The sequence below is a fragment of the Semicossyphus pulcher genome, unplaced genomic scaffold (assembly GCF_022749685.1).
Source record: "Semicossyphus pulcher isolate SPU_LCO1_2020_fin unplaced genomic scaffold, fSemPul1.0.p SCAF_13, whole genome shotgun sequence".
In the NCBI taxonomy this organism is placed as follows: Eukaryota; Metazoa; Chordata; class Actinopteri; order Labriformes; family Labridae; genus Semicossyphus; species Semicossyphus pulcher.
The window spans coordinates 1,551,894-1,565,406 of record NW_027211637.1 but is presented as its reverse complement, the minus strand read 5'-3'; the positions used below and the strand labels follow the sequence as shown (position 1 = coordinate 1,565,406).

The 13,513-nt window shown below is 43.9% G+C and overlaps 1 protein-coding gene across 2 annotated transcripts; it reads left to right on the top strand.

The window, feature by feature from the left end:
* The first annotated feature begins 335 nt into the window (after nt 1-335).
* LOC138589724 (probable glutamate receptor) lies at nt 336-9,617 on the top strand. 2 transcript variants are annotated; one of them, XM_069660144.1, is made up of 10 exons: nt 336-432; nt 603-672; nt 4,200-4,231; nt 5,216-5,395; nt 7,026-7,249; nt 7,560-7,657; nt 7,930-8,147; nt 8,228-8,447; nt 8,784-9,034; nt 9,143-9,617. In XM_069660144.1, exons 2-10 carry the CDS (start codon nt 609-611, stop codon nt 9,236-9,238), a joined length of 1,383 nt encoding a protein of 460 aa, XP_069516245.1. In that variant the 5' UTR covers nt 336-432; nt 603-608; the 3' UTR covers nt 9,239-9,617. The 2 variants fall into 2 exon arrangements, with proteins under 2 accessions (XP_069516245.1, XP_069516244.1); XM_069660143.1 differs by having other exon boundaries at nt 9,140-9,617.
* The last annotated feature ends 3,896 nt before the right edge of the window (nt 9,618-13,513 follow it).

The following is a 13,513-nucleotide window of genomic DNA, read 5'->3' as shown; positions in this document are numbered from 1 at the left end:
TCTGGAACAATAATAACAAAGAGAAGTGAATAAACACAGCAGTTTATCTAAATGCATTAAATTCACATTATTTCTTGGTGCTGGTTTGAACAGTCACAAAAAACAGCAAAATATTAAATTACAAAATACTGAAAATAAAAGCCTGAACGTGCAGATGTTGCAATAATCCTTCATGAGACACCTGGCTCCAATAATCTGATATCTTCTCCCAAACCTCAGCCCGGCTATCACCAGTTTATTCTCCTGTGAGGCTCTATCTCCTCCCCCCTGTTTGCTCCCCCATATAAACCCCCACTGCATTGTTCTGCACACAACTCTTCTGACTGACTGCTCACTTGCAAGACTTGTTGTGATTTTCTTCCACGTCTTCCCGGAGTCGTCCCTCGTTCACAAGTCAAGGTTTTTATTCACGCCGCAGCTGCTGTAACAGAGGTGAGAAAACTTTATTTAAATATCATAATTTGACAGTCTGTACACATAATAATTGATGTCTTATTTGCAAGTAGTACTGATAACATAATGAAGCATGTCTCCCCTGAAATTACATCTGACATGTGGGCCAATTATTGTATTTAAAAGTTTAATTAATCCATTATTTTCAGGGCAACATGAGCGGCCGCTTGTCTCTGGTGTTCTGTGTGGCAGCTCTGACAGCATGGGGAGTCACTGCAGGTACGATTTACACACAGCCTGCCTCTGCAACATGGGGGGTTCATTTAAATCCATATATTATATTTAGGGTGGTGAGGGTTCCTGTTTTTGTTGCAGAACAGTCTCTGTATTTTCTGGTCACCACCTGCTGAACTGCTGAAAACAGTCGATGCTCTTCATCTCCTCACTTTGTCAGATACAAGTGTGTTCGTATTTTAACTATAGAAACATCATCTGATAACAGTCTTCTATAGAGTTAAACTTTCTTTAAAGTAGAGCTGCTGTGTTAACCGCACTGCAGAACCAAACAACAATGTTCCCCCTTTGCTTACTGTACAGTAAACAACCTGTGTACCTGAAAGAAATCAATCAATCGGTGCATTATGCTGCATATTGATTAAGATATGAGTAAATAAACATCTATTTGAAAAGCTTCACAAACATGGAGACAAAATGCTTTTTTTGGTCTGAATTTTCCTAAACCTCGGCGTCTGTGACTCCATCCAAAGATTTGGTCGTGTCTTAAATTGTTTGCACAATCAGGTCGGCCAACATCACACTGCACAGGTGAAGGATTTCAGTCTGCACGGTGGCCTCTGAACACCATGCTTAACAGCATTCCAGTGTTTTTGCCAGCGTTGTGCTTGTGGTTGTTGGTTCAGGATGTTGGGTTGATTATTTCTGTGGGTTTACATTTATTATGGGCAATAAGGCACCGGCCAATATTTGTCTATAGGCAGGGTTCAGGAGCAGCGTCCTTCACATGATGGCCGAGGTTGTGGTGCATATTTCACGTGGCAGTTTGTTTTTGTTTGTTAAAAAAACGATGCGATGTAAAACAATCTCTATCCGCCCTGCAAGCTCTGCCAGAGAATTTAATTCAGAAGCATTTTTGTTACATTTGATTTTTACAAATCAGTAAACAAAAAAGAAAAGTATCTCTCCGTTTCAGGCCTGTTATTAATCTAATCACCAATCATTGCAAAGCCTACCTGCCTACCTGAGCACACTCTGCAGCTGCACGTGTTTATGTATTGCAGGGAGAGGTAGTTTACGATTAGCGGTTCTCCAAAGTTGCCTCCCTCAGCTTCAACCAAGTGTTTGCCAAAAATGTCCATGAGGTGGTTGTCAATAGAGATGTTTTAAAACTGTCTATTAACATGAAAAAGAATTGTACATGTTACAGTTTATACATGTTGCAGAAACCATGACCTTACACGTGTTTGTCCAATATCACCATGTGTTTCCTGCCTGTGGTGCTGGGTTATAATGAAGTGTGTTTGTGGGAGGAAAGGAGCAGTTAACCTGACGTGAAAGCCATCCAGCTAAGAGTCACTTTTTGTACTTTAACTTTTAGCCAATACGCTGAGAGAACAGGTTTAACATGTTCAAACTTTTAAAGAATTAAAAAAGAAAATAAAAAAACGTATTGTTTCCAAAAATGTATTTTCCGAACAGGCTTCTTTTTTGTCCCGTCAGTTTTAACTTACTTGTATTTATTATTCTTTCCCCAAATCACGTTTCTGTCAAACATTTTAGTCACTCAGTTTATAATCAGGTTCTTCGTGTCTCCGTTAGGCTGACGTAGGTCATTTTGGAGAGTTAAGTAACATGAAGCCAACAAAATAATTTAAAGACCGTCCAAACAGATAAACACGCCTCACTCACGGTGCAGGACGAGTCCACAGAGAGCGCTGGATAAAGGAGCATGGTGCGTCTCTGTCATCTGTATCAAACCGCCTTTCTCTGCTAATCTTGTGCAACTTACTTGCTAGCTTTAGCTTGTGGAAGAGTCTGCTCATACAAAAAGAGTGCTTGGATGGAGTGTGTGCAGGTACACTGGTAACAGGTAAGAAAGGATGTGAAACTTGCTTCAGACCTTCAGCAGTCACAGATTTATGTTCTCATTATGTTGTTGTCAAGATGTGAAGATGATCTTAACAAATACGACCAACAAAAGCTTCAGAACTGAAATGTTTACTCAAGCTTGAAGGCTTCACTCAGCCAATGAGATCACTTCCTCCTCTGCAGCAGCCCCGTCTCTGCTGCTGGTCTGCAGAGTTGCAGCTCTGTGCCAGCGGGCTCTGGCTGACCCATGAGACGGAGGTCACGCTCCCAAATCATCCCTCTCATTTGACTCTTTCCCTCCGCTGGCCCTGCTGGACTCCTATCAAAGCACAGAGGGGGCACCGTCCACCGTGGCAGCGTCCCATTTCTCACCAGTGGAGGGGCTGCTGCCGTGCTGAGGTCCAGAAAGCACTGTGATAAATCAATTAATCGTTGGGGGGAGGGGGCTCTGCGGGCAGGCCGTGAACTGACAGGCATCTCCGCACATCGTAGGTCCTGCCATCCTCTCTGGAGGAGGCTGATGGGGTGTCATGGGCTTTATATGACCCCACCGGGCCCGCTTTTGTTATAGCATGCAATTATAATGAACTTGCACCCCTGGCACCTCCGCTTGCCCCCCCTCCTTTCTCTGACCGACCCTGGCAGGGCATGTTAGGGCCTGCTGGACACGCTGGGAATGCCATTGGTCACAGTTCTATCAGAAGGAAAACAACTCTGAGTGTCAGGAGCTGGGGTGGGGGGGTCATCCTCTGCTCTCACTATTTGGACTGGGTTTGAAGAATACGGGCAAAACCATAGCCTGCATTAATACTGAACATAGCCACTCTGACTTTACCCGTTTATCGCCTGCCTTTTCAAAGCCTTGACTTCCAAATGTCGACTCTGATGCACAAATCAATATATCAACGTAGGACAAACACTGAACGAGCTAACAAGCCAGGTAGGATAAGCACAGGCAGCAGTAAGCGCTAACAAATTTATTATTATCGTAGAATTTCACTTACTGATAAAACCTGTGCGTCAGACTTGTTGGACGGTCTGTTAGAACAATAAAGCGCACAGTAAGACAGATTATCAGTCTGATATTTACATGTGCATCTCACACATTCACAGTTAGCAGCACCTTCCTGTCAATCAAAGAGACCGCTCCCTTTGATATAACCAGGCTGTAAACATGTTTATTTCTGCTGTAAAGTTTTAACATGGGGCTCTATGGGGACTGACTCACTGCTGGAGACAGCCTCAAGTGGCCACTAGGGGAACTGCAGGTCTCTCACTTCCGCATTCTTCGGCCGGTTGATATAAACACATCTTTCAGGACGGCCCCTGCTTTGATCCCCCCCACAGGGCCCCAGCTTGTGCCTTGAAGCTGTCCCTCAGAGTGAAGCCCTTTTCTCCAGGTCTCCTGAAAAACAAGCGACAACAACGCTGCCTTTGTCCTCCGCTGGCTGTTTGGCTTATTTACTGCTGCGGCCGAGAGAAAAACACATGAAGGGACTCAGAGAAACAAATGCTTGGTCGGGCTTTCAGAGGCGCTCTGCACATAAGCCTGGAGACGTGAAACCAAAGCACTAATCAGCCAAAGAACTGGCTCAGACTAAATCCTCTCATCTCTGTGCTGATACTCATGCTTGATTATGTTAACTCGCTTCATTACAGGAACCCACAATTTATTGTGCTGCTTGTTTTTTCCATTCTAGATGCCAAGGAGTTATCCATCACCTCCATAAAGGTACTCTCTCTTTATGTCTGTCTTTAGACGAGAAGGCCAAAGTGGCAGAGGCCTCCAGCAGCTGTGGAACTGAGTCACTGTGGCTCAGTCGGCTCTCTGTGCAGGAATGGTTCGGGTTTTGTTAAACTAATGAGGCCTTGACTTCTGTCAGTGTTATTAATAAGATCATTCAAAGTGATGACATCACTCAGGAGAAGTCTGAAAGGTCGATAAACACAGGAAGTCAGACATGATGTTTAGCCACATTCTGGAGGAGTCATGTTGTCGAACACTCTGAGCCTGAACGTTTACAGTGGACCTGCTTCATACTTTTTCTTACTTTGACGTAGGCTTTATTCCAAGATTGGGTCATTTCTTCCTTAGTCCACGTTAAAAATGTACGGTACGTTTAATAATAATGGGCCAGAAGTTTTTCTGTGACTCTCCTGACAACAACAAACTATGACAATAAGACCCAAGCTGTTCACTGCAACTCTGCAAACTTTGATCCATCTTATTGATTCCTTTCTGTCAATGATTGAGTAAAAAAACAAACAAATAACGCCAAAAAAAGGAAAAACTTTTACCCAAGTCCAGTTGGATAACTTTTAGCACACAAACATGTCTCGGCTTGTCTCAGGAATAAGAGACTGCTTCATGGTGATTTTGTTTGACTTGTTTGACTAAAGCAAAACTTTAGGGACTCGAAACACATTGACCTGCTTTGACCCGAGTGACCCAGAGTGTAAAAAAAGCTTTCAAGTGTGAGAAGAACTGCACATGAGCTGCTGACTGCACATCCTGCAAATGTGACACTGTAACTTTACACATTTCTTAACGTCTTCCTTATGTCCCACATGGTTACTCTAAGTTCAAAAATCTGATCACAATATAATCTCACACACGCTCCCCTCTTGTGTTTAACTAGAATCCTCTTCACCTTCAAAGCCATGTGTTGTCTTTCTGCTGCTTCCTCCCTCACTGATTCAAATGATCTGTTTTCAGGAGGACCCGTACACGATGAGCAAAGGCTCCGAGCTGGAGGGATACTGCATCGACATGATCTCTGAGCTCTCCAAGAAGCTGGGCTTCACGTACAAAGTGCACCTGGTGAAGGACAACCGCTACGGATTGATGGACGCCAGCGGAAAGTGGAACGGCATGATCGGTGAGGTCATCAGAGGGGTAAGTGGCCACGCAACACTGTTTGTAATGTACTGAACCTTTTTGTAGTGACAGTAATAATAATACATTTTATTTATATAGCGCTTTTAATGGTTCTCAGAGTCACTTTACATTATTAAAAACAACTAAAGAAACACAAGAAGAGGAACTATTAAAACAATGATAATACATTTTATTTATATAGCGCTGACTAGGTTTAAAACATCTTTACGTCCAAAGATTCTGATAATCAAACAGTCAGAGACCTCACAGGGTACATTTGAATACAATGAATAAAGTATAACAGAACCTCTAAAAGAATTAGAATTATAAATATAAAGTCTTTATTCTTAATAAATGTGACGTAGTTTTGAGACAATGTTGCAGTCAGTAAACCAGAGCATGTTTGTATGGAGACACATCAAAGTGTTAAAAATGAATTCATAAAACTTGATTTAAAAATAATCAGATGAATAATCGAGTTAATTAGAAAACGTTTCCATCAATTATTAAAAGTCAATTTTTTTTTAAAATGTCACTATTTTATCACGTTTTAGTTTTATTGAGTTGATTTATAAAATTGTATTAAAATATTTCATTAATTAGTTTAAATTTGACACATTAAATCTTTTTATTCATTTTAAAATGATTTAAAACATTTTCAGATTCCTGCAGAGAAGAGAACAATGCTCGCTCTCTTACAGCTGCTGATCTTAATTCTTTCCTCCTTTGATCACTTATCAGAATCAGAATGGGCTTAATCAGGTATGTGTACACACGTATGCTAATTGTTTGCCGGTAGAAAAAAGGCTATCATTTTTTTATGTTCACATGACATCAGGTTAATACGGAGTCCCTGAAGTCCCAAAAGGTGATCATTTCTATCTTGTGCACAAAAGATACTAACTTGTTGGTGTACCAGTTATCGGTCATATTCAGTCTCTCTCAGCCAACTTTGTAACAATAAGCTCCAAAAACTGTTCAAACACTGAACAAAATAATTTAGCTAACCGTGGGTGATTGAGCCACACCACGGAGAGTAATGTTGGCATCATAACATGATGAGCTGACATGACTCAAACAGCAAATCAAAGTCATCACAGAAATGTTTGATACTGAATATGGAGACTCTCTCACACAGTCAGCATGAATAAACATACAGCTTATTAAATATGAACATCTGCAGGGCCCCAGCAGAGGGCGCTCCTGTTACACACAAAATGCCAGCCTCAGTGTTACGCTCATAAAAAACACATTATAAAAAGTATGCACACTATTAAATTAGCTATTTACTGGAAACATAGCAGCAAATGATGGAAAAGGACGGCAGTTGATGGTGAGTGGAATCATTAACACGATATAGTAACTCATCACCTCATGGGACTTCAGGGCCTCCGTAGATTCAAAAAAGGCAAGTGGAAAAAAAAAAGGTTTTTAATCGTAATATTAATTTTGACTGCAGTTTTCCTTAATGTCCATTTTAATTTCTCAAAGCACTGAGAACAGGTACAGAACTCTCTCTCTCTCGTCCTTATTCACACCTAAAAACGAATTTTAGGGGATCATGCAAAACGTATTTTTCACCTGTAAAATGGTCCTCTGCCTCACATAAGTGATATGAATCCTTAACACCTTGAACTGTGTCGCTCAGGAGGCCGACCTGGCCGTGGCCCCGCTGACCCTCACGGCGGTCAGGGAGCAGTTTGTGGACATGACCACGCCCTTCATGCAGACGGGAATCGGCTTCATCCTGCGCAGAGACGTGGCCTCAGAGGAGAGCAGCTTCAGCCTGCTGGCGCCCTTCTCCACGGACATGTGGGTCGGTGTGCTCATCGCCTTCCTGCTGACAGGGGTCTGCATTTTCCTGGTGGGCAGGTCAGTGCAAGATTCAAGTGTCCCTGCAAAACTGTTGTCTGATATTGTCTACTGTCGGGTTTAAAAAGGTGCTGTGAAAGTGACTCTTAAAGTTTAAAGGTCGTTTATACCATCGTGCAGATTATTTACAGACAAAAGGCCGTTATTACTACTGCTCCTGAACACACCGTGCCTTTGCAACCTTATTAAGACACATTACAATATAAACAGAGATCATGATCTTTAAAGTCACTTAAATGATCTTTGTAGTGTGCGTCCTTGGCAGAGGCTGCTTGTCCCATGTGTAAAGTTACCTTTCATACACGTGCAGGATCAGTCCCTCTGAATGGGCCGAGCCGGACACGGAGCAGCACAGCTTCACTCTGCTGCACAGCTTCTGGTACATCACAGGAGCTCTGACCCTGCAAGGTAACACGGGAGTGCACTGAACCACAGGAAGGCACACACACACACACACACACACACACACACACACTCCTGCATGGTACCTCTGGTTACCTTTATCATTAAAAGTCAAAGTATCCAGAGCAGAGGCAGAATATGTTTCAAAGAGCACTCACAGTTTTAGTGGTAGATACTGAAAAGGAAAGGTTGGTCACCATGACAACACTGTATAAAAGTCAAGGCAGTGATCTTCACCCGTGAACTGAATGATGAATGTTTAACGTCTGCCCTCTCAGGTGCCGGTCCTCACCCTAAAGCCCTGTCTGGACGGCTCGTCAGCGCCATCTGGTGGCTGTTTGCTGTCCTGCTGCTGGCCTCCTACTTTGGCAACTTTAACTCCATGTTGCACTCAAACCACGGCCATGTTTCCATCAAGAGCTTTGAGGAGCTGGCTAACCAGGATGTGATTGAATACGGCACGGTGGAGGGAGGCTCCACCATGTCGTTCTTTAAGGTTCGCTCAAAGCTCAGTGATAACGTTTACAGCTGATCGTAACGTCTGACTAATACAGCTGGATGTCTTGTCTTTCCCAGAATTCCAACAACCCGGTATACCGACGGATCTACCAGAACATGGAGCGTAAGAAGAGCTCTGTGCCCCACATGGAGGAGGGGGTCCGCCGCGCTCAGGAGGGAAACTTCGCCTTCATCGGTGAGGCCGTGTCTCTGGACCTGGCTGTGGCTCGATACTGTACACTGACCCGCTCACAGGAAGTCATCGCTATGAGGGCGTACTCCATCGCTGCACCTCTGGGTGAGTGCTGCTGGCAGGATGTATTTGGTAGGAATATTTGAGGAATTTTTTGGAGTCTGGAGAACATTGTTTCGTGTGTGGAACAGAGGGAATGTGCTCCAGAACTCCTGCTTGTGTATCTTCAGTATTTTGATCACCTTACAGCTTGTCTCATCTGGAATTTGGTGATTTTCTTGAGATGAATGAATCAAACTGTAAGTTGTGTGTTGTAAAGTTCAGCTGACCTGTTTCACCCTGACTCTGCCGCTGCACACAAAGCGTGCTCCAGAAAGAAATGCTTGTTATGGAGAGTTACACATCTTCTTCCTTCCATCACACCTCCTCTCTTTGCTCCAGGCTCCCCGCTGGTCAAAAACCTCACCATGGCCATCCTGCAGCTCAGTGAGTCAGGTGAGCTGACGTACCTGCGGGACAAATGGTGGGCCAGCAGCTGTTTGGGCGCTGACAGGACTCCCACCTCTGAGGCCCTGCACACCCACGACCTGCGGGGCCTCTTCCTCCTGCTGGCCCTGGGACTGGGCGTCGGACTGCTGCTGGCCCTGCTGGAGCTCCTGTCCAAGGCCCGCAGCCAAGCCAAGGATGGCAAGGTGTGTAAGCCGTGCTGAAGTTACTGTGCCTTAGTGCAGACGTACATTCTGCTGCTAGCACGGCTCAAAATGAACGCCCTCTGAACTCTTTCTTCTCTCTCTCAGAAGTCGTGCTGCTCGGTGCTGACATCAGAGCTGAACCGGAGATTTGGCAGCGGAGGAGAGAGCGCAGAGCAGGACAGCTCCGACAAGAGCAAAGCCTGAAGGAGACGTTTACATGTCAGCTGTTGATCAGAGAATAAGCTCAGATCGTGCGTCCCGTCCCTTTAAACACACTAGCTCTCTGTGTTTCTGTAGGTGAAGACGTGTAGATGTTCAGTGTGTTTTTTACTTAGTGATACATGGAAAACTTCAGCTAGCAGCTGCAGCGTATGTAGCAATAAACAAGGAAATTGAGTTTCAAACTGCAAAATAATAACTCTCGTTAGTTTACTGGTCAGTGTTGTTGCTTGTTATCAGATATCCACATCGTGCTCTTACTGACAGTCTGTGTTCTTCTCCTTGCATTGTAATAATTTTGTAACTAAAGTTTTGTTACTGTTTCTATTTGATTGTTTATTTCAAATAAATCCCAAAAGATGTCTTTGTCAGAGTTTTGACTTTATTGTTCTTGGAGGACATTTACAGACGTTACATTAGGTCTTTACTGTGTTCATATATTCTACTTTATACTTCTGCTCAACATTTTGGGGCCAAGTAATGGACTTTTTACTCCATTAAAATGATTTGAACTATTTTTTATGCAGATTATTATTCTGAAATTGGCTCTTAATGCTTTTTTTTCTCTTTTTACTTTATTTGTATTTTGATGTTTAACCTGTTAGAAAAGACATTTTTGCCCGTAGACACGAGTTATATACCCGTCCCTGCAGGAAGTTCCTATGTTGCTATGTGATCCCTGAGGTCTGCAAATAAACTGAGGGCATCTTTTACTGCAGGCTATTACTTATTTGTAACTGATGTTTGTGTCCTTGCTGTCATTGTACAGTGAGATTGTAATTCCCCATGTCTCTTACCAATGTTTTATACAGCTGCAGCAGCCTGAATGTATTCAATGACATGTAGATTTTCCCTTGTGCATATGAACAGCATTGAATGTGCACATGTAGTGCACAATGAACATTTCATGGCTGTTGACTGTTGACATTCAGTTTTTACACATTTTTTTTGGCGTCTCGTCACAGAAATCGACCTGAAGTGATGTCAGAAGACAAACCGCTCGCTCAGCCAATAGATGGCTTTATTTGGGCGTGTGTCCCGGTCACTCACAGAGGAAGCGTAGCACTGAATGTTACACAGAAAAGAAAGCCTTTAAAATGCCACAATTTTCATTGAAACTTTTTTAAAAAGCTGTTATGAAATCATTTTAGGGACAACAATCACAGAAAATTCCTGTGAAATCCTGGAGGGACTGATACACACTGAGGATCGCCATCGCTGCCCTTTAACAGGCATTGAGTTCCTCATTGTGACTGCTGTATCATGCAAGACGACCATTATGGAGTTGATATCAAGCTCAGAATTTTGTTCATCTGAAGGATAAAAGGGACAGCTTCTCCTGTCCCCTCTGGACGGGTTATTTGAGTCCCTGGATTTTGTCTTAAGGTGTTTCATTTTTGTTGCATTGCTGCAATGAGCAACTACAACTGTGTCAGAATGTCCCCATAAATCACCCAGTTGGATTTTAATCATCTTTTGTCAGCTGACTCTTCAACTAAGACAGAAAAATAGTTTGAGCTGCTGTTTGTTGGGCCGCACTTTAACATGCTGGTTTGGAGAACAAACATATTTACACTTTCTTCTTCTTCTTCTTTGATAACTGGCAGACTATAAGAAGAGGACATCAGTTTAGCAGGCAGTCCTTCACTGTGGCCTGGGACACAAGTGTGCACATACTGCAGAATGTTTCCATGTGATCACCCCTCTGCTGTCATCTTAGGCACTGTGAGTGACCCCTCTCTGCAGGTGCTCGTTAGTGCATCTGACCGAACCTGAGGGTCCAGGGAGTGTCCAGGTAAGAGTCCTTCCTGCAGCTTCAGGTTCTCTCTCTCTCTCTCCCTCTCTCCCTCTCCCTCTCTCCCTCTCTCTCTACCTCTACCTCTCCCTCTCCCTTTCTCTCCCTCTCTACCTCTCCCTCTCCCTTTCTCTCCCTCTCCCTCTCTCTCTCTCTCTCTCTCTACCTCTCCCTCTCTGTCTCTCTCTGGCGGCTGATACTTGCAGCTCTCTCTTCCCCTGCGTTTGGTTGTGTTGATTTATACGTTTATTTTCTTATTGTGCACCCTACAACAGCCACATGCACCCTTCTTCTTTCAGTCTACATACTACAACACTGACGGACAGATTTTCACACCTCGTGCCTTTGATATGAGTTACTGACGTCATCTTTATTGGGTGAGTGTTATTTAAAAGAATATTCTTTAGTAATGTTTCTTATGGTGCATTTTGACCAGTAAAAAAAACAACATGCTGCTTATATCCATGCTAATAGGCAACCTATACATTTTGTATCTGTGTACCTTCATATAAAATAATGCATAAATGTGACTATATTGTTGATGTGCACTCCGGTACAGGCCAGCAATAAAGATGTCCCCTCTCCTCAGTGGTCAACAGGTGAGATTCAGATGTAGAAGATTCAGGATACCTGAACCGCAGGGAGAACATATCATATTATTTAAAGAGGAGTGACTTCCTGCTCTCCTGCAGGACCTCTTTTCTTTAAACGTGTCGTGAAGCTGTGTTAATGCTTCGCTGCAGCACGAGCTGATGATGAACGGAGTTTTCCTAACGGTCTCTCTCTGCTTCCCGCCCTGCACGACAGCTTGTTATGCACCTGTCGACCACTTGGAGGTGCTATTGGATTTGTATAGGTGTGGAGCTCGTCAGGTTTCATTCATGGTAAACTGGCCGATCATGTTACTGTAGAGTGAAGACACTAACAGTCCTCTCAGCATCAAGAGGACTCAATGACCGTACTTTACTTTAACACAGATTCTGAATGTTGACCATGTTAACATGTTTGCTGAACATTAAGACACATCAGTGACAGTAAAAGTGTTTTTGTTTCTGTAGCTGTAGGTTCTTAGAATTCAGTACCACAAAAATCAAAGGTCTCTTCAGCTCGAGCCATTAAATGCGGAGCCTGGAAGCTCAGGGTCGACAAAATCTGAAACAGACGGAAAGGCATAAAATTCCTCTTTTTCGAGGAAAAAATATTAATAATAACCTCATACAATTAACACGAGCCAATGAGGGAGTCTGAGGGCAAAAGGACAGGAGGTAAAGCTGCCTTTAGGATCCACCTGTGAACAGGATGTACATATCAGCAGCCTGACCCGTGCTTTATGTACGAACAGGTGTCTGTGTATTCTGAGGAGGACAACACTGGGAGCGCAGTCGAGATGAAGTAGCGTGCGGAGGGAAGCTTTTTATGTCGCTGCGTCAAAACCAAGATCTGACGTTTACCAAAAGAGACGCACAGATTCTGCACATCAAGAGTTCGTTGTTGTTTCTGTTTGCAGTCCGAGTGGCATCACCTGGTTGTGTTCCTGTGTGCTGCATGCAAGAGAAGTCTGTGTGGAGGGCAAAGGGAGCCATCCCTCCACCCCTCCTCCTGCAAAGTTGCTAGTCGGACTAAACAACGATCAGCAGACTAAAAAGGAAGTCTTGGTTTGTTTATCCTTCATAGATTTTCCTTCAGGCAACACCTGAGGCCCCAAGAAATTAGCTGTGCTCCCAGGGGCTTTATCGACATCAGAAGGTTGCAGACGGGTTTGGAGATTGGTGGGAACATTAGACCTTGGTCCCGCTCAGATCTTCACAGATCCTAAGAAGCAACCTGATATGTTAAATATGCCATCCTGAAGAGTTGCTAAGCTCTGAGTAGCCCATTACATGAGTGAGATGTGTTTAGAGGCATGTAGCATATGTGTGCCATATTAATGGAGGCTCCAGACATCAACAACATTCTCACACTGGCAGTGAGTCTGGATCCGTGAGTGTGTTCAGCAGAGAAAACGTCCTCTGGCTGTGTGAACGACCTGCACTTGAACCTGCTAATCAGCCTGAGGACTCATTGATTTAGCTGACGGCTGAGGCAGAGGAGGGGGGGGCATGAGACGCACAGAGAGGTAGAAAAAGAGCAGTATTGATCTGGTGGCAGGCAGCTCCTGACAGCTGCGCTAAGCTAGCACGTAGCGCTCTCAGCCACAGTCTGCAGCCCGGCCGACAGGGAAGTGCCTAAGCAGATTAAACTGCAAATCCCACAGATTTCCTGCCCCCCCAATCCACCCCCATCCCACCCCCACCATCACTTCTACCCACCGGGAAACACACTAGCTATCTTTCACAATTAAAAGCTTATAGGTGTAAATGAATGGAGGCAGGATACTCATCAGGCTGATATCTAAGTCTCTACCCTGATGTCGTCCCACGTGGTGTAAAGATTGCTCTTCACTCTGCTGACATGAGGTTACAAAG